Raw genomic sequence first — 19,803 nt, 5'->3', positions numbered from 1 at the left:
AAAAAAAAAAAACAGGCTAAAGCTACTGTATACAGGAGATTCATAGTAGAAAAGAAAAAGGCCATTCAATATACAAAATATATATATATTCATTTTCCCTGGCAATTAAAAAAAAGTGAATTCAAATGAATTACTGTTCACTCTTTAGACTGGCAAAAAATAAAGCATATCTGCGAGGTTGTGCAGAAAAGCCACTTTCAAGTTCTTGGCTGTAATATTAATTGAAATATCTCTGGAGGACAAGTTGGCCTTTCCTGTTAACATTTTAGATATACATGCCCTTTGACCCATCAGCTCAACTTCAGGAATTAGAACATGGGAATACGTTTACTGAGACCCTGCAACATTTAAGCGTCAAAAGCAAACTAAATATGAGATGAGGTGTCCTTCAATGGGACCACAGTCAAATGCAGTATGGAATCCACAGTGGCATGTTACATTGCCATTAGAGAGAACGGGGTGGGTGTGTATACTCGGACGTGTATCATGTAGACGCGAACACATTGCTAACGAATGCTTAGAAAGACGGTCCAAGGAATATACTGCAAATTGTTAAGGGTGGTTACCTGTGGGGAGAGATCTGCTTCAAGCTAGCGTATGAACTAGGGATGTTTTTCCATATTGCCTCATGCTTTGACTTATCTATCCTGAGCATGCATCACCCTTCCTTCCGCTGTCGCATCTGTGCTCCTTGGCCTGCTGGCCTGCTGGCTCCGTGTCAGTGCCGGCTGCTCACACTCATTCTATCCCGGGCCCAGGGATCATCTGGTGCCAGATCCTGGATGGCCACCTGGAAGAGGCAGAGCACCAGCTGGAATTCCTGAAGGAGGTGCAGCAGTCCCTCGGGAAGTCTGAGGTCAGAGCCCTCTGAGAAGCATGGGTTCCTCCAGCATTGGGTCGCCCCCACTCCAGTTTCTGGTATCCAGCAGCCCACGTGGCCTGGACTCCTGCTTCACCCTCGCCTATCCACTGCCCAGCTGGCGTTGGTGCCAAGAGCTGCACCTGCCTCCCACAGGTGCTGCTTTTCCTCCAGGCCCTCCTGGCATCCCGCAAGCACACGGGAGAGCAGGAAGCCACTGCCCTCCTGAAGGAGGTTGCAGAGCTGCACTTCTCCAGCATGCAGGGCCTCCCCCTAGGCTCTGAGTACTTCGAAAGACTGGACCCCCTCTTCCTGGTCTGCCTCGCCAAGGAGTACTTGTTCTTCTGCCCCAAGCAGGTTAGTGGAAGTTCTGTCCTCATGGTGGGGGTCAGGAGCGTCGGTCTGGAGAGAGGCAGCTACATCACCTGGCTGGCTAGCAGGCAGCGCTGTGCTCTTGTGGCTGGGGAACCCCTTCTCCTCTGAACAAACTTGAACATGTAGCATGTGAACCACTTGAGAGTTGTTCCAGTGCAGATTCTGATGGGTGCGGGGTCGGGGGAGAGAGCCTGCCTCTGGAAAGAGATCCCAGGTGATGCCTGTGCTGTGATTGTCCACAGACCACCCAAGGAGGGGCAGGGCATACTGGACTGTGCCCCTGCCTTTATCCCAGAGAAAAGCCAGTCTCCTTTTCTCCAGCAGTCTTCTAAGAAATCTATTAGCCTTTACTAGTTTGTCTGCTTTACTCGTTTGCCTGTTTTCCCAGCTAGCCAGGATTCCCTGGGGGCAAGGATCGTGTCGCCCCCAGTGCCATGTCATGAGTTGTCCCACAAATATTTATCAAGTGCACTAGCCACATGCCAGATACCAGGTTAGGTACTGGGGACACGATAACGAGCAAAACCAAGTCCCCGTTCTCTGGAGCTTTTGCTCTAGTCCTCGATGGCACAGAGTGCCGTAATAAACACCTGGAATGAGGTAAAATCCCTTCACTGAAATAGTGCTGTCTGAGAGCTTTAGGTGTCTGTCTGGCACAGGGACAACTGTACAGCCAGGCCCCGTGTTCCTCCAGCCCCGGTCGCCAGGACAGATTGTGTCTCCGCTCCTTAAACAAGTTGCCATGATCCTGACTCCTGTAATCAAAGCAGCGCCAGCGCTGATCGACGCCCTGTATGTGATGGCTCAGGTCAAGTACCTCTCAGGTGAGTCCCCCCTACACACACACACACACACACACACACACACACACACACACGTATACACACACACACACACACACACACACCCTCACCAGGCCTGCCCGCATCTCTGGCCTCCAGTCCCCTGAAACCAGCCTGATTTCCCTGGCCAGCAGGGGTCTCTCCCACCCGGCCTGCTGTTGGTGGCTTCTGAGCTCTGGGCCAGGTCATCATCCCTGAACTTCCATTATACACCGGGGCCGCGCTCATGCTGGGCTCCGGGAGTCCTCCAAATAGGCAGAAATTCCCTCACGAGATTTGCATTCTAGTAAGGGGAAATCGACAATATACAGAATAACGAAGCACACTGCGTTGTTTGTTAGGACCTAGTAATGCCGTGGGGAAAACTAAAGCAGAGGAGGAGAGGCGGTGGCAGGATTGCAGGTGTTTTAAAGGTGGTCCCGAGGGCCTCATGGGAGGTGAGACCCTGTAGTCTTAGGGCTTTCAGAATCTCAGGGTGGCCAGAGCAATATCCTTCCAGCATCGTCCATCTCAAGGCCAGGCCCTGGAGAGAAAGAGGGAAAAAGGGAGAAGCCTTCATGGGAGACTTATTGTCCTCTCTGGGTACTCTCCCCCGGCAGCCTTGTAACCCTGTCTTCCTGGAAGACAAGCTGATCTCTGGTGTGCTGGGGGCTTCCGAAGAATCCCAAATGCCAAGGCATGGATTGGCCTCCGGCACTGCCTTGCATGGGTCATGCTGCACAGAGAGCTCCCCAACCCTTCCTCCTCCGGCTTCCCAATATTTCTCTGGGTTCCAGGCTTACCCACAGATGCAGGGGCTCCTGGGTACGAGGCAAGGGCAGGAGCACGCCCCCAGGGATGCTGGCAGCTGCCAACAAGTAGGTTTAGGGCCAAAGCCAGGTCTCCAGCTGCTTCAGTTGCCATAGTGACACTTTCACACTTCTGTAGCACACAAAGAAGGAGCAGGGAGTCGGGATCCACATGCAGGTGCTCCCCACCCGCCAGGTTATGGACCCTGAGCAGGAGCTGTTGAGAGATGCAGAGGAATGCAGGACCCTCCTACCAGCTTAGTGTACCCCACTATTGGGCTTCCCACTGGGGCTGCAAGAAGACCCCCTACCCCCTAGTGCTAGATCAGAGCTCAGCCTCAGAAACCAATTGCCCTGGATTTCAATGCTGACTTGGTTCCTTGTAAGATGAGTGACTTAATCATCACTGGGTTCCAGTCCTACAGCTAAAAGACATGGATAATACTGCCAATCTCACAGGGCTGGGCAAATATGAAACCCCCTTTCTAAAGATGCTTTGCATGTGTTGGCCATAGAGCAGATGCTTCTTTAGTCGGGGCTGCTATAGTTACCATTATTGTTAGGTTTCACTCTGCTCTGAGGTGTGGGAATCAAGACTTAAGTGTTCCCCGGAGCTTCCACACAGAGCAGTGATGTGACTTAGCGGTCTCCCTGAGGGCTGCAGAGAGAAAGGAGGGGGTCACACCATGGTTCGAGTTTCCTGGCTTTTGTCTGGGTCAAAGCACAAACCGTAGTTCTGATTTTAAGATGAGAACTCCAGGGGTGCCTGGGTGGCTCAGTGGGTTAAAGCCTCTGCTTTTGGCTCAGGTCATGATCCCAGGGTCCTGGGATCGAGCCCCGCATCGGGCTCTCTGCTCAGCAGGGAGCCTGCTTCCTCCTCTCTCTCTGCCTGCCTCTCTGCCTCCTTGTGATCTCTGTCTGTCAAATAAATAAATAAAATCTTTAAAAAAAAAAAAAAGATGAGAACTCCAAGTGAAACAGGACAGACCCTGGTCAAATGGCCAACTTGGCGTATTTCTGGGTAACGGGACTTAGAAACTTCATTCTGCCTTTACATCCTAGGCCCTGGGAGTCCACTGGGTGCCCTGGATGTAGAGGTCTGTTTCTCATTTCTAGGAGAGTTAGAGAATGCCCAGAGCACCCTGCAACGCTGCCTGGAGCTGGACCCTACCTCCGTGGATGTCCACCTCCTCATGTCCCACATCTATCTGGCACAGGGCAATTTCGCCATGTGTTCCCACTGCTTAGAGCTAGGCGTCAGCCACAACTTCCAGGTGGGGTCCTCTGTGCCCAGCTGCCCGCTCAGCACCCCTCAGCCCACCCAGCTGCAGCCCCCCACTTGCCCTGGGAGGGTAGCCCCAGGCACTCCCTACAGCCTGCAGACCCTTCTGCTGGCCAAAGGCGGGGCAGGCTCAGTGGGCTTCTGGAACTTTCTCCAGGCTGTGTACTGTGAGTCGCAGCAGCAGCAGCACGCTGGAGCCCTGTCTCCTCTCTGCTTCTCTAGGTCCGAGACCACCCCCTCTACCACTACATCAAGGCCAGGGCCCTCAACAAGTCTGGGGACTATCCAGAAGCCATAAAGACCCTGAAAATGATCATAAAATTACCAACTCGGAAGACAGAAGGAGGCAAGAAGTTCCGCGGGCCCTCTGTACAGCCCAGCGAGCGGGTGTCCATCTTACTGGAACTGGCAGATGCCCTCCGGATGAATGGGGAGCTGGTAAGAAATGCCATGCTGTCTTCCCTTGGGACTGAGGCCTTTGGAGGTCCAGGGTCATCAACCCAGGCTCTCTGATTCTGGCTGGTAGTTATTTGTGCTGTTATTTGAACCTTTATTCATTTGGGAGCACATCATACCCCTGCCTAAAGGCTTCTGTGGCTCCCACTGCCCTCAATGTAAAGCTCAAACCCTATTGTGTCCTGGCCGATCCATCCCCTGCCTACCACGCTGTCCCTGTGAGGACATGCATTCAGAGCAGAGAGGCCCATGAGGACAGCTGCAGGTAGCTATGCAGAGGGGACCAGGTAGAGTGCCCATGGATGCCATCATCACACTACAACCTTTATGAACTCTGTGCCCTTGGAGTTTTGTGGTATACAACATGGTCAGCTGTATGAGGCAGCCCTGGGGCCTTGAGGGGATGGCTAGGCAAAGGCAGGGAGCACCTGAGCATCCTATGCAGGTGTAAAGGAGCATCAGAGAACACAGAGATGGGTGATGGGAGCGGGGAAGCTGCCTCCACATGCTCTCTTGGCCCCGCTGACCTCACTCACCTGCCCACTCTCCAGAAAGGGGTTTGTCAGCAGAGCTTCAAGACCATTTCTGCGATCCCCCAGTCCTGGGGCATCTGGCCTCCTGTAATGACCCTGCCATTGAGAAGGAAAAGCCAATGAGGCCCTTTCTCCTTAAAGTTAAAAATTGCCTTTGGAGTAAAGATGGGGATGCAGAAGCTTGTTTGTGCTTCCCGCCTTTAAATCTGCCAAAGGGATACAAGAATTGCAAGTGGAGATGGAATCTCCATCTATAATGAAATTAGGGGAGTGCCACATCCCGAAAAAGTTGATTCAGCTGGTCATTGATTTGGCTAGAGACTGAGGGCCAGCTATATGTCAGGTGCCATGTGGGAGCTGGGGATAGAAGAGAGCAGCCAGCAAGGGCCCCGTCCTTTCAGAACTTTACAACCGTGGGGGAGAGAGAAAGAAGGGTGCCTGAGGTCCCTGCATTTGCTTGAAACTTTCTGAACCAGAGATGTGGTCAGCCAGGAAAAGCAGGGACATTTCCGCTTTTGGAAGGGGAGGACCACAAGACAAGAACTCTCTGCTAAAATGCCTCCTTCCTTCTCTCTGTCCACTCCTTTCTAGGAGACATGGGCCAGAGGAAAGTAAGGAGGGAAATGACCAGAAAATCAGTTCTGCCACTTGCTTTTCTAGGATCTGTAGACTGAGGCCTTCCTGTGAACCAGGGGTTCCATCCTGACCTCAGCTTCTCACAGAGTCTACCCCACAAGGGAGGACCCACAGGAAGCTCAAAGGAAATGGGCTTCTGGGCAGTTGTGCTAGGCCCTCTCCCTCTCCAGCCTTGTTAATAAGAAAAGGGAATGAGAATTGCACTTGAGAATGAGCAGTGATCAGAAGGGGTCCAACATGGTGGCTATAGGGAAGGAAGGAGGCAAACAAAGGAGGGAAAAAAGAAGAGGAGGGAAGAAGAGAGGAAAAGTAAGAAGGAAGGAAGGAAAGGATGGGAGGGAATGAAAGAAGGCAGGAAGGAGAGAAGGACAGAAGGGAGGAAAGAGGAGAGAGGAAACAAAATCACAAGCCAAAGACAAGTGAGGGTTTTTTTGGGAGAAAGTATTATACAAAATAGAAGAAATATTAAAAAAAATTTTGTGGACTCAATGAAAATAAAAAGAACATGGACTCTTGTAAAAACTAGCTCAAAGCAGAGCACCAGAGATCCACAAAGGGGTTCACTAGCCAAGCTACAGGAAGCAGTAATCTCATTAGTCCCCCGAAAAAAATAGAAAATGGCTGAACCCTTGCTGAGGCTCTCTGATGGGAGAAAGGGTTGAGAAAATCACTGAAGTGATCTGAGAAGATGACAGATAAGAAGGAAAGAGGCAGATAGCCAGCCAATGCAACATCACTGTTTCTGCAGAAGGGAGATGAAACGGAACAGGGGACACATCAGAGAGGTACTGGGAGAATGATTCCTTTAGGGGAGACATGAATCAGTGACCCAGAAAGGCACTCTCTGCTGGAGAAATAGCAGTAAAATATTAAGACCAAGAAATATCCTAATAGTAATACCCTAATGAAGTTACGAGAATCAAGGATTCACAATGTCATTGAAGGTTCTGACAATCATCTGGGAAGGCAGCTGTGAGAAAAAAAGAATCAACTTGGCCTCAGACTTTTCCTCAACTATACTAAATTCAGGGAGATAACAGAACAATACTTCTAAAATATCGAAGGGGTTGGGATGTCCCCCAGGATGTCTTTCATATGTGAAAGCAATAAAGGATTCTCTAAAAAATTGAGTAACTCCAGAATTATGGTGTTAATTAAAATATTTTGAAAAACCTACTTGTCAGTATAATGCAGACAACCAAAGCACAAAATAAATGAAGTTTTTACAAGTGGGAAAAATCTGAACTGTAAAAGGACGCATAGAACTTTTCTAAATAAATCTAAATATAATTACATTGAAATAATTACAGTCATTTCGACTCAAAGCCAGCATAATAGCTAAATTCTTGAAATAAAAGTTATTAAAGTCAAAATAACAATAGTATCCCATAAAAAATTCAGGGAGGAGGATGTGAAGGGAAGGTGAGGTTACTATATGCAATTTTTTTCCATCTTTATAGAGTGCGAAACAAAAAGTTTTCACAAAATGTTTCTTGATATAAAGATAGCTCTTGGTAGAATTTTTTTTTAAAGATTTTATTTATTTATTTGACAGAGAGAGATCACAAGTAGGCAGAGAGGCAGGCAGAGAGAGAGAAGGAAGCAGGCTCCCTGCTGAGCAGAGAGCCCGATGTGGGACTCAATCCCAGGACCCTGAGATCATGACCTGAGCCAAAGGCAGTGGCTTAACCCACTGAGCCCCTCTTGGTAGAATTTAAAAGAGAAGATTTACACCACATTTTTCAAGAGTTATGAAGAAAGGAAAGCAGAACCTCACATTAGGCAGAAATGAAGCTGAACACAGCAGCATATAAAAATGAATACAACAACAAAAAAAAATGAAAACAAAACAAGTTGACAGAAAACCCAAGAATGTATCTGTGATAATAAAATTGTAAATGAAATAAATGTGCCTATTAAATAAAAGAGGCATTGGAGTGGTTTAAACAAGCATACAGAAGGAACCTTTACTGTCTATATTTCAAAAACCAAAGGACCCAGAATGAAAGTAAAAACATGATACAAACATATGAAGCAAACAAAAAGAAAGCAGAGGTTGAGGAAGAAATGTCTGGTAAGACTGAACCCAAGTCAAAAATCACCAAAATAGGGAAAGAGAGGTACTTTTTTAAAGTAATCAAGGGTATAAATATAATGAAGAAATAATTCATATGGACTTTTATGTACCAAATACCATAACATTAAAATACTTTTGGGGCACCTGGGTGATTCAGTACTTTAAGCATCTGCCTTCAGCTCAGGTCATGGTCTCAGAGTCTTGGGATAGAGTCCTACGGGGTGGGGCTGGGGGCTCCCTGCTCAGCGAGAAGTCTGCTTCTCCCTCTGCACCCCTCATTCCTGCATGAACGTGTGCACATGCATGCGCTCTCTCAAATAAATAAATAAAAATAAAACATACCTTTGACCAAAAGCAGGAAAATACAAGATGTGTCATAGGTCTCCAACAGGAAGGAATTGCCAACGGACATTGAGGTGCTAAGAATAGGCTGGTTCTTACAGTAACGGGTTTCTGTACCCCCAGGTCTCCAAGCACCTTCCCCCTGCCATCCCCCAGGAACAGTAGTTGTGGACATTGAAGGGCTGTCTCTCCTTTCTGCCACTGGAACCTCTCTGCAGGTGGATGTGAGCCATCCTCCCCTTGGCTTCCGTATAGCAGGACACTCCCAGCTGTGTCTGTTTCCTTTCTCTCCAGGGGTTAGGAGTGGGAAGAGGGATCACTTAAGTCTCCTCCAAGAGGTTTCAGGTGTGGTGGGTGACAGCTAACAGAGCATCTTTTGGATTCCCATGTCCCAGCATGAGGCCACTAAGATCATGCAGGACGCCATCAATGAGTTCAGCGGCACACCAGAGGAGATCCGCATCACCATCGCCAACGTGGACTTGGCCCTGAGCAAGGGGAATGTGGACATGGCACTGAGCATGCTGAGGAACATCACGCCCAAGCAACCCTGCTACACAGAAGCCAAGGAGAAGATGGCCAACATCTACCTGCAGACCCGCAAAGACACCCGCCTCTACATCGGCTGCTACCGGTAAGCCCCAGGAGGCAACACCCTGACAGCCGCATTTCCAGTGGTGGTTTAGGGAGTGTTTCCTCCAGATTGTGTTTCTTCTACCTGGTTCTCCAGTGCACGTCCTCCAAGTGTGTTAGATGCCAAGTACAGAATTTCCTGTGGGTCAGAATTTGAGTGTGCTGAGTCAGTCAGGCCGGCTCATTGCTGAGATCTGAAGACCTGGAACCAAATCTGTCCTGCTTGGCTACCCTGTATGGCCCCACATTCTGGTGGGAACCACGGGAATGCACTTTTGCCCCGGCCCTGTCTCTGTCTGTCCCTGAAGAAATGTCCAGTGACTTGATGTGGCCAATGAGAGGTGCAGGAGGGTGGAGAGCTGGGGTTAGAGGCCCTATATGATTTGACAGTGGGGGCATAAAAGTACCTTCCCAGCCACTCCCTCAAGCAAAATTCTGCCTAAGCAATCCAGTGGGGAAGCAGTGCTAGGGGGGTGGGGATGAGGGAGGCGAAGCCAGGAACAGTGAGAAACCAATGAACAGTGGAGTAACGTGGTCACATGGAGTTTTAGAAAGAGCAGGATAGGGGTTCCTGGGTGGCTCAGTTGTTAAGGGTCTGCCTTTGACTCAGGCCATGATCCTAGGGTCCTGGGATCGAGCCCTACGTTGGGCTCCCCACTTGGCGGGAAGCCTGTTTCTCCCTCTCCCACTTCCCTTGTTTGTGTTCCCTCTCTTGCTATGTCTCTCTCTGTCAAATGAGTAAATAAAATCTTAAAAAAAAAAAAAAAGAAAAGAAAAGAAAGAGAGAAAAAGAAAGAAAGAGCAGGATGCCTGCTTATGCAGAGGGGTCTGGGAGGGGGGCGGGAGTTGGGAGTGGAAGCCAGAGGAATGGGTGGAAGTTCTGGCATGTCCAGAAAACAGATGAGGAGAGCCTAGACTAAGATGGCTAGTGTGCACAGTGGGCTTTCAATGAGTATTGGGTGATGAGTGAATGGATTAATGAATGAATGAATGGATTAGTGGGAAAGAAAAGGAGGAAATGGATTCAGAAACATGAAAGATGCACAGGTCTGAGCTAAGTTTTTGTTTGCTTTTGGAGGGAACTCTGTGAACATCTGCCTGGTCCCCACACCAGCCTGCTATTGGGTGATGCTTTCATGAACATTCAGGAGGTGAGTGAAAGCCTCATGGCTTTGCCATATGGTCCTCTGATCTCATGTCTCCAGTGGGAGAGAAGAGACACAGAGAGAGACCTCTGGATACTTTCCCCACCAGCCTGAGAAGGCCTTGGAGGTTTATGACGAGGCCTATAGAAAGAACCCACACGATGCATCCCTCGTCAGCAGGATTGGGCAAGCCTATGTGAAAACCCACCAGTATACCAAGGTCAGGCTAGGTTGGGGTGGGGAGCTAGGGGTGGGGTTGGGGGAGACAGCCCGGCAGGGAAGAGGGAGGAGGATGTATGGGTAGGAGGGTCAGGATGGGAGGGAAGTGGCTGCATTTCCACCCTAGCTCCCTGCTGAATGGGGTATCAGGGGGAGAATTCAGAAACCAGCCACCGTTTCTCGCCCCCCTCCATATACACCTGCCCAGCTTGAGCCCTCTGCAGCTGGAAGGGCCTTTCCATCTCAGGCTTCTGTGTTCTGCAGGGACACACAGTGGTGGCCACTGAGGGGAACATGGTGTGAGGTACTCAAGGGTAGAACCAAACCCAATGCCAGTATTTCCCATTTACCCTAAGGCAATTAATTATTATGAGGCCGCCCAGAAGATCAGTGGACAGGACTTTCTGTGCTGTGATCTGGCTGAGCTGCTCCTGAAGTTAAAGAAATTCAGCAAGGCAGAAAAAGTTCTGAAACAAGCACTGGAACATGACTCTGGTGAGGCCATGTCTGAAAGTCTCTCCCCCAGCATACTGTGCCCCCCACCGACCCCCCACCCTCTCTTTGCCTGCAGAATGATGCAGGGGTCTTGAGCCCAGTTCCCTCCCTCCCCCATCCCCCGCTTCCCAGGGGCCAGAGAACACTGATTTGAGTTTCCATTTTGCAGTCAAGGACATCCCATCCATGATGAACGATGTCAAGTGCTTGCTTTTGCTGGCAAAGGTTTACAAGAGTCATAAAAAAGAGGACGTGATGGGAACTTTGAACGAGGTAATTGACGATAGACAACAGACTAAGCAAGCTCTTTATCTGCCATTTCCTGATGGGAGCTATAAAAGGAAGGCTGGTCTAGAAGGCTCAAGGGCTGGCCCTCAAAAGAGAACCTAGGTTACACCTCAGGCCTCTGCCTTCCATTTATCCCCATACCTGTGCTCTTCATTGATGGTGCCCCAAAGTGCCTGAAGGCCAGCTGGGCCAGGCTGGAGAAGGCAGGGAGGAGGAAGGTGCCCTCGTCCTCAAGGATGCTAGAGGTGATAATACTCGACAACGCCAGGAGCTCTCAGTCACTGAATGCTCTGTGGTGGGTGCTATACTAGGCTTTTTGCTTTCTTATTAATTCTCACGGTAGCCTTTAAGATACAGCACTGGGACATTCCTGCTTCATAGATGAGGCTCCAAGAGGTTAAGAAATATGCTCAGAGTTTCACTGCTAGTAAGTGGTGGAGGTGAGATTGGAACCAGGTCTGACCTGATCCAAACAAAGGTCTTTCCCCACCCAGCTGCCTGGATGGGACACTTCCTGGCCATTCCTGCCATACCTTCCTCTCTCGTTCCAGCAAGGGTGTGGTCTGCCACTTGTTGAGGGAAGGGGTGCATTCTGCGGGTGTAGGAGCAGAGCCCACTCTCTAACTGTTGAGATGATTTATGCCCTTGTTTCCCACCAGATTCCCACTCCCTTTTGGCCCTTAGAAATCCCAAAGCTTGACCCTGGTGTCTTTAATCCATCTTCTTCCGAAACTCCCCGGTTACTCACTTGATCATTTTATGTCGTGGGTATTTGTGAAGGCTGCCTCAGAGTCCCTGCAGGGCAGTATTCAGAGTAAACGCATCTGTCAAAACCCAGCCTGCTCTGAGCACCTGCTCTGGGCTTGTGCAAGCGCAGATTAGACAAGGAGGCAGCAGGGTGTGATGGAAACAGGTAAACAAGGACAGTACACTGGAGTGTTTTGTTTGGGCACCTTTGCTTCTACTCCTGCCCCCAAGGCAGAGCCAGTTTGCCTCCCGAGTGCTCAGCCAGTGGCCTTGCCTTTCCAGAGTGACCCAGATCTGCTTTGAGATGCCCTTTCTGATAATATGCTGACACAGAACCCAGAGCGTGGAGACTGGTTGTGAACTGGCCTGAGATCCAGCACATCAGGCTCCGAGTCTCTGATCCTGACTTTACGGGTCTCCCCAGGCCATGGACCTCCAGTCTCGGATACTGAAGCGTGTTCCACTGGAGCAACCAGAAATGATCCCCTCCCAGAAGCAACTGGCAGCCTCCATCTGTGTCCAGTTTGGGGAGCACTACCTGGCAGAGAAGGAGTTTGCCAAGGCAGTGCGGTCTTATAAGGATGCCCTCTTCTACTCGCCCGTTGACAATAAGGTGGGGTCCTCAAAGCCAGAGCCTGCCCCTTCTCCTGGGCCGTGATGCCTTGCAGAGTTTCCTGCCTAGGGGCAGAGACCAGGTCCTTTCCTGTGCCTCCCTGAGGACCTGAGGTATAAGGGCCCTGAGACCCATGGTGTGGGGAGCCTGCTCTAGCTGACCCTGGGGCCCTCGAACCAAGTCTGGGAAGCCTCACTTTGGACAGCCACTTGTGGGAGGTGGAGTGGGAAAGACGCTGCCAAAAGTCATGTTAGTCTGGCATTTCTGGGTCCCCCTTGGAGGTGGTGACCCAGTGAGAGCTGTGGCTGCCTGGGATCTTTGGGCACAAACTCAGACTAAGCTTCCAAGGAGGTTTAGGGTCATGAGGGTGGTGTGACTCTCCAGAGACAATGGTGGGTGGAGTCCATACTAGGAGAACGGAGAAAAAGCTTAGTGGCCCAGCCATTCATTCATTTAACAATCATTTGGGGCACCTGGGTAGCTCAGTTAAGCATCTGCCTTTGGCTCAGGTTGTGATCACAGGGTCCTGGGATTGAGTCCCACAGGCTCTCTGCTCAGTGGGAGACTGCTTCTCCCTCTCCCTCTGCCTGTTGCTCTGCCTGCTTGTGCTCTCTCTCTCTTTCTTTCAGTCAAATAAATAAATAAAATATTTAAAAACAACAACAACAACAACAAAACATGTACTCGTTTAACAGATGTCTCAAACGTGCCAGGCATAGTGCTAAGCCTGGGAGACGGTGGGCGCAGACCTATCCCTGCCCAAAGACTGCCTCAGGGAGGGGGCACAGATGAGCACAGTTGTAGTTCCAATGCTACACGATATGTGCCTGCATGTGGGTCTGCACACCGTGGGATCTCAGAAGATAGGTACCTGCTCCGCATCTGGGGCATGGAAGGCAGCCCAGAGATGGTTAGGTCAGAGCCAGAGCTGAAGGAGAGGTACAAGTTATACTTAGTTAGTAAAACACATGGTATGATTGGAGAACTGGTAAAGGAAAAGAGGAGGGCCAGAGACCTAACAGAAATGGGTGATGAGAGCGGGAGGCATTTGCCTCGGAGTTTCCCCTTGACGCTCGCTGGTCCGTTTTGTCTGGTCTTGTCGCAGGTGGTGCTGGAGCTGGCGCGACTCTTCCTGCTGCAGGGACAGCTGGACCTGTGTGAGCAGCACTGTGCCCTCCTCCTACAGTCTGAGGAGCACCACGAGACCGCCTCTGTGGTAGGAGCCCCCAACCCCGAACCTTCTGCCTGCCCTCCCCAGGCTCCCTGTGACTCTGAGGGCTGCTTCCCAGCCCTAGAACTCAGTCGCCTGGCTGCCCCACACAACAAGGACTGCCAGGCAGAGGGGAAGGAGTGTGGGGCCACTGCCCTTCACCGGGTAGAGGTGGCAGCAGGGACCACGTCAGTCTCCTGGGCCCATCCAGGGGGAGGTTGGAGGGGGAACCACACCTATAGCTGGTGAAGGCAAGGGTGGGACAGGTTCCTGGGTTTAAAGAAGAGTGTGGGAAAAACGCTCTCCTGCCTGACTTCTCTCCTCCCTAACACCCAGGCGGCCACCAGGGCCACCCCTAGAAGAGGGGAGCCCGCATTCCACCTCTGCTGCCTGCAGCTGGCAGTTCCCAGACAGAGGCAGAGAGGCTAGTTCTGTTGCAGCCTGTCAAAGGGTCCTTCTGGTGTCCAGCCCTGGGCTTCCCTTCCCACTTACATCCTCTCCCCCAACCCCAGGCAGGTCTTCCTTCTGGGCTCCTCCTGTGGCCACTTCTCCCAGTGCCTAGAGAAGCTTCCCCTGGAAGTGCTTTCTCACCTGCCCTGCTTATCCCCACCCCTGGCCAGCCTACCCACCAGGGAACTCCAGGGCACTGTGTGTTTTCTGACAGATGATGGCTGACCTGATGTTTAGAAAACAAAAATATGAAGCTGCTGTCAATCTCTACCACCAAGTCCTGGAGAAAGCGCCCGGTAACTGCCTGCATTAAGATTGGCTACATCAGTTCCCACCCTGCAAAGACTGTTCTCCCTTGAGAAGGGTGGGCCCCCTCCCCTCCTTCCTGACCGGGCAGAGGAAGCCCCTTCCTCTCTGATTGTTCCCAGAGCGGCAGGAAACTGTTAAAGCCTCGATGGAACATGCTGGCCCTTCCCCAGTCCAAGGGGCCAGTTCCTGGTCTCCTGGTCTCAGGCAGGGCAGCATTTGGCACCGGACCCAGGAAAGCCTGTTTCTCCCCACATCACAGCCATTGGACTGAATGTGGCTCCCTTCTGAGGTCACAGCACCTGGAGGTGGCTCGAAATTCTCCCTTATGGGTAGCTACATTTCTCCCTCATTGCAGTATCATACTACACTCTTGCTGGGGCAGGGACCATACCTGACGCTCAGACTAGAGCCCCTGGAGGCCCAAAACCAGCTCTGCCTAGAGGCCCAGCCGAGTGCAACTGTTAGAGGAGCCAGATGGCCTATGTCTAACTCAAGCTCTTCCACTCACCAGCTGTGTAACCTTTGGCAGATAACTTCTTTGTGTCTCAGTTTCCTCATCTGTGAAATGGGAAGCATTGGTACCCCGTTGTATAGTTAATATATAGGCAAAGCGCTTCATGCCAGGTACTGTACAAGTGTTAGCTATTATTACTACTTTTCAGTATGATGATGATAATTCTCTCAACTGTGGAGACCAGTGGAGACATTGAGGCTGCTGCAATGTCCAGGCTCAGCCCAAAGCAGGGAGTGTCTGCTGGTCCCCTCCCTTCTCCATGCCATCTGGCAGCACCCAAACGGATCTAGCTAGTGGTTAGCATAGCCTGGAGATTTCTGCTTTCTTATTTTAGACAATTTTTTGGTACTGAATAAATTAATTGATCTGCTATGGAGAAGTGGCAGACTTGAAGATGCCCCTGCCTTCTTTGAATTGGCCAAGAAGATGTCCAGCCGCATTCCTTTGGAGCCAGGCTTCAACTACTGCAGAGGCATCTACTGCTGGTGAGTGGAGGGGGGAGAGGGAGGTCTGCATGATCTCTAGCAGGGGGTTCTTCCTAGCGGACATGCTGGGCTTCTGTATGCAGTGTGCAGATCTGGGGAGGGGGGGCAGTGAAGAGCAGCGATCCAGCCCCAGTGTGCACAGATTCAAGGAGTGATCCCTGCAAGTCCCTGCCTTCCCTGGCCCTCAGTTTCTGTCTCTGGTTCTTGGGTATTTCTCTTCTCTGCTGCAGGCACATAGGGCAACCCAACGAAGCACTGAAGTTCCTAAACAAAGCACGCAAGGACAGCTCGTGGGGCCAGAGTGCCACCTACTACATGGTGCAGATCTGTCTGAACCCAGACAACGAGATCGTGGGAGGAGAGGCTTTTGAGAATCTGGTGGCTGAGAGCAAGTAGGGGCCGGCTGACCTGGGGTGGGGGTGGGGGCGCAGGGGCAGGACCCTGGGAAAGGAGGGGAGAGCCTCGCGAGCTGCGGGGTCCAGGCCAAGTGAGGGCCCCACGGGTTCCGGGTTCCGGTGTCCAATGGCCGCAGCTCCACCGACAGGAAGGGCTCGGAGCAGCATGGTGTGCGCACCGCGGAGAAGCTGCTGCGTGAGTTCTACCCGCACTCGGCCCGGGGCCAGACCCAGCTGCGACTGCTGCAGAGTCTCTGCCTGCTGGCCACCAGGGAGAAGGCCAACGTGGAGGCGGCGCTGGGCACCTTCATCGAGATGGCGCAGGCTGAGGTGGGCCGGAGCGCGGGACAGGCGGCGCGTGGGGCGAGGCTGGGGGCCCAGTGCACTCACGCCCGCTTACACCCCCAACCCTCCCCCCCCCCCCCCCCCCCCCCGTGCGCAGAAGGAGAGCGTCCCCGCCCTGCTGGCCATGGCACAGGCCTACGCGCTGCTGAAGCAGGTCCCCAAGGCGCGCACGCAGCTGAAGCGTCTCGCCAAGGCCCCGTGGGCGCTGGATGAGGCCGAGGATCTGGAGAAGAGCTGGCTCCTACTGGCGGACCTGTACTGCCAGGGCGGCAAGTTCGACCTGGCGTCGGAGCTGTTGCGGCGCTGCGTGCAGTACAACAAGGCAGGGGGCGCGCCGCCTTTGGGGGAGCGGGGACGACGGGTGGAGGCAGGGGGCGAGGGGCGCATGGGCATCGGGGGCAGAGGAGGTGCCGATTAGAACCTGATGTGAAGAGTTTGGACAAAAGAGGGCACATGCACGCTAAGGAAGATGGGAACGGAACCGGGGGCGGGAGCGGGGAGCGGGACCGGGCTAGGTAAGAGGAGGCGGTCAGGGTTGGGAAGCCAAGAGAGATGGGAAGGGCTCGAGGGGTGTGGGGGTAGAGCGGGAGGGCTGTGGGCGTCGGGGTAGCCTAGAGGGGGCACAGGGTCGACCCCTCGCAAAGGTGGGAGATGCTACTGGAGACCCTGAGAGGTTAGAGTTAATGCAGCTCATCACCATCCTTTGCCTCCCCCAAACTCCCCCTCCCCCGCGGGTTGTACCCTGTGCTGGGACCGGGTGTGGCTTTCCCTACAGTCCTGCTGCAAGGCCTATGAGTACATGGGCTTCATCATGGAGAAGGAGCAGTCCTACAAAGACGCAGCCACCAACTATGAACTGGCCTGGAAGTACAGTCATCACGCCAATCCTGGCATTGGTAAGGCAATCAGCCAAGGTGCATGTGGGTGACCTGGGCACTGGGCAGGAGGACCAAAACCCTGGCTCTTGGGTGGTTAGGGTGCCACTGTCTGTGTTCCCTGTGCCCCTGGACAGGCTTCAAACTTGCTTTCAACTACTTGAAGGACAAGAGATTTGTGGAGGCCATTGAAGTCTGCCACCATGTAAGCCATTGTAAGCCCCTGGGATACATTAGGGGTGGGGTGGAGGGCTGGTGCTGTGGCCTGGTCCTGGTGCAGAGATGGACACCCCCTGCCTGATGCTGCACCCCTTTCTTCCTCTGTCCCAGGTTCTCAGAGAGCATCCTAATTACCCCCAAATCAGAGAAGAAATTTTGGAAAAGGCCCAAGGGTCTCTGAAGCCCTAGCTGTGGTCAGTGGGAGCCAGGGTGGGTGGAAGCCATCAAGCTAAAGAAGTTTCTTGGAGGGGTTGGGAAGTGGGGCAGGGGAGAAGAGATTCAGAATATGACATATTCTTACCCATTTCTCTATTGTGTGTGGTTTATTTGAATCATGCCTCATCTGGTCTAAGGGCATCCCAAAGCTTTGTGTTTTTAAGGCACAAGAGGCACTTTTGCTCTGAGGAGAAGAGGGATCCACCAGTTTAACTACTGGGCACCTTCTGTTGGGTTCCATTTTTATTCAAGACTCTGTGAGGGAGCAGAGGGGAACAAAGAGGCGGTTTGGGGAAAAAAACAAAAACAAAAACAAAACTCCCTATATCTATTTTCATATTATTATGTTGGTTTATAAATTCCTCCCCTCCTCTATCTGGTCTTCAGACCCCCAGAGCTCAAGAAGCGACTCCCCACAGCATCCTACCCAGCTGGGGCACAGACAGGACGACCAGCTCAGAAGGTTCCACAGCTGAGGCTGTGTGAGGGAGGCCATCATCCCATAGGCTGTGGAGGACCTTGGCTCACTCTGTCCATACATTCTGTCTCCTCCCCAGGTCCTCCGCTGGCCTCTGATGCTCCTCACTGGTTTGGGACAAACCCGATTACCCATGACTGGTACAGCCCAAGAAAAAAATAGCTCCGGGCGCCTGGGTGGCTCAGTGGGTTGAGCCGCTACCCTCGGCTCAGGTCATGGTTTCAGGGTCCTGGGATCGAGTCCCGCATCGGGCTCTCTGCTCAGCAGGGAGCCTGCTTACTCCTCTCTCTCTCTGCCTGCCTCTCTGCCTACTTGTAATCTCTCTCTGTCAAATAAATAAATAAAATCTTAAAAAAAAAAAATAGCTCCCACTTCAGATTTTCTAAAAGACCAACAGATTTATCCTCCAGAAACCTTTTTTATGCCTTGGAGGACAAAAGCAATGGTCCCTATTTAGAGGAATTATGTTACTTGTAACTGGCAAGAGAGTGGCAGAGGTCACTTTAGCTGCAGCTCCCAACACCTCTCTTCTTGTTTCTCATGATGCCAGTAACAGGCCCCGTTTGGCCTCAGAGGAAGGAACTCTGAACTGGGAGTTAGGACTGTGACCTTCCCAAGAGCTTCTGCTCTGTGGACTTCAGTGCCCCCCTCTGTGGTAGGAAATTAGATGAGATGTGCCTGTCCCCAAAACCATAATACAAATCCCTTCCAATGATACACAGCAAATAGTTTTTAGTTTAATAGCCATGTGTTTAAAAATCATTGTTACATAATAGAGAAAAATAACTAGCATGACAAAGTCATGAATTCATGAGTGCTGTTACTCAGAATGGTTCTAACTTTTAAGCACATCAATATAATTGATATAAAGCAAAATACTTAGTATGAATAGAATGCAGCAAAATTGTCAAGAGAAGTTGTCCAGTGATAACAGTTTGGGAACTGGACAGGTAGGGGTCGCGTTTAGAACAGAATTATCCTTGGTGGTGGCTGAGCCTTGTCTTTGTAACACCCCGCTGACCACATGGATGGCCTCTTGATGTGAGTCAGTGATCTGGAATGCTTTCCCCAGCTTACTACCATTCTTCCTATGGGAAACCGGTCCCCTTTACTAGCATCTGGTTTCTTGGGGTGGCTTGTTGAGAGACAGGTTTGTCTGTATGGAGAATGATGCTGTAAAGGATTATACATTAATCACATTTTTATTACTGTAAAACCTAAATGGTCTTCATTTATCTTTAAAAAAAAAAAAAAAAAAGGCTAGGAAGTGATCTTATTGCCCTAGACAGGGAGGGGTTAGGTTCAGTCCTGCCATGGGCTATGTCCACGGTTTAGGGCCCTGTGGGGGCCTCCCACCAGGGAACTGGAGCAGCCAGGAGTTGCTGTCCAGACCCCCAGGCTAATCAGAGCAGGGCCTCGGAGCCCTTGGAGAGACCCAGACTTTGAAATCATGCGTGCTGAAGCAAACTCTACAAGAGTGTTCTCAGCTGAGGACCAGCAGCAGGGAGACAGAGCAATGGAATGTACCAGGATACTCTACCAGGAGAAGCCAAAGTCCTGGCTAAGCTGCTTACAGGGACAGGCTACCCATCACAGGCCAGGCACCAAGCTATGGATCCTCTCCTGACCATTGATGATGAGGCCATGTCCATGCATGTTCAGAGGTAAGAGACAGATACCCAGAGTAGCAGAACTGGCAGAGAGAGGATAAAACATAGAGATAGTGGCAGAAACATGAAAACAATATGGAAGTCACAAACATGCCCCAGGTACTCTCCTAAGTGCTGCGTATATGCGAACTGAATGAGCTTTTGAGACAAGCCGTGTTATTTGCACAGTATTGAGGACACCAAGACCCAGTGGTGGTAAACAGGCAGTGTGATTTACCTAAGTCACTTTGCTAGGTAGGAGAGCTGGGATTTGAACCTGGCATTCTGGGTCCGTGTTCTTACCCCATAAGCCTCAGAGATAAAGTTA

The 19,803-nt window shown here is 51.4% G+C and overlaps 1 protein-coding gene across 7 annotated transcripts in view; it reads left to right on the top strand.

Annotated features, from left to right (window-relative positions):
• TTC21A (tetratricopeptide repeat domain 21A) overlaps positions 1–18,027 on the top strand; it is a 33,619-nt gene extending 15,592 nt beyond the window's left edge. For 2 of the 7 annotated variants that reach the window (XM_044252647.1, XM_044252652.1), the window contains exons 10-29: positions 759–856; positions 1,016–1,216; positions 1,929–2,058; positions 3,981–4,138; positions 4,369–4,584; positions 8,586–8,824; positions 9,902–9,974; positions 10,078–10,188; positions 10,544–10,682; positions 10,852–10,955; positions 12,142–12,330; positions 13,436–13,546; positions 14,205–14,286; positions 15,148–15,298; positions 15,529–15,690; positions 15,831–16,023; positions 16,136–16,360; positions 16,814–16,934; positions 17,051–17,118; positions 17,906–18,027. In XM_044252647.1, coding sequence (XP_044108582.1) covers positions 759–856; positions 1,016–1,216; positions 1,929–2,058; positions 3,981–4,138; positions 4,369–4,584; positions 8,586–8,824; positions 9,902–9,974; positions 10,078–10,188; positions 10,544–10,682; positions 10,852–10,955; positions 12,142–12,330; positions 13,436–13,546; positions 14,205–14,286; positions 15,148–15,298; positions 15,529–15,690; positions 15,831–16,023; positions 16,136–16,360; positions 16,814–16,934; positions 17,051–17,118; positions 17,906–18,019 — 2,885 coding nt within the window. In that variant the 3' untranslated portion in view covers positions 18,020–18,027. Of the gene's footprint in view, positions 1–758; positions 857–1,015; positions 1,217–1,928; positions 2,059–3,980; positions 4,139–4,368; positions 4,585–8,585; positions 8,825–9,901; positions 9,975–10,077; positions 10,189–10,543; positions 10,683–10,851; positions 10,956–12,141; positions 12,331–13,435; positions 13,547–14,204; positions 14,287–15,147; positions 15,299–15,528; positions 15,691–15,830; positions 16,024–16,135; positions 16,361–16,813; positions 16,935–17,050; positions 17,129–17,243; positions 17,709–17,905 lie in introns of those variants that run through there. The other 5 variants (XR_006385077.1, XM_044252648.1, XM_044252649.1 and 2 more) reach the window with 5 other exon arrangements.
• Positions 18,028–19,803: the final 1,776 nt, after the last annotated feature.

Source organism: Neovison vison, chromosome 6 (genome assembly GCF_020171115.1).
Source record: "Neovison vison isolate M4711 chromosome 6, ASM_NN_V1, whole genome shotgun sequence".
Lineage (NCBI taxonomy): Eukaryota > Metazoa > Chordata > Mammalia > Carnivora > Mustelidae > Neogale > Neogale vison.
This window is presented reverse-complemented; position numbering and strand designations above follow the sequence as displayed.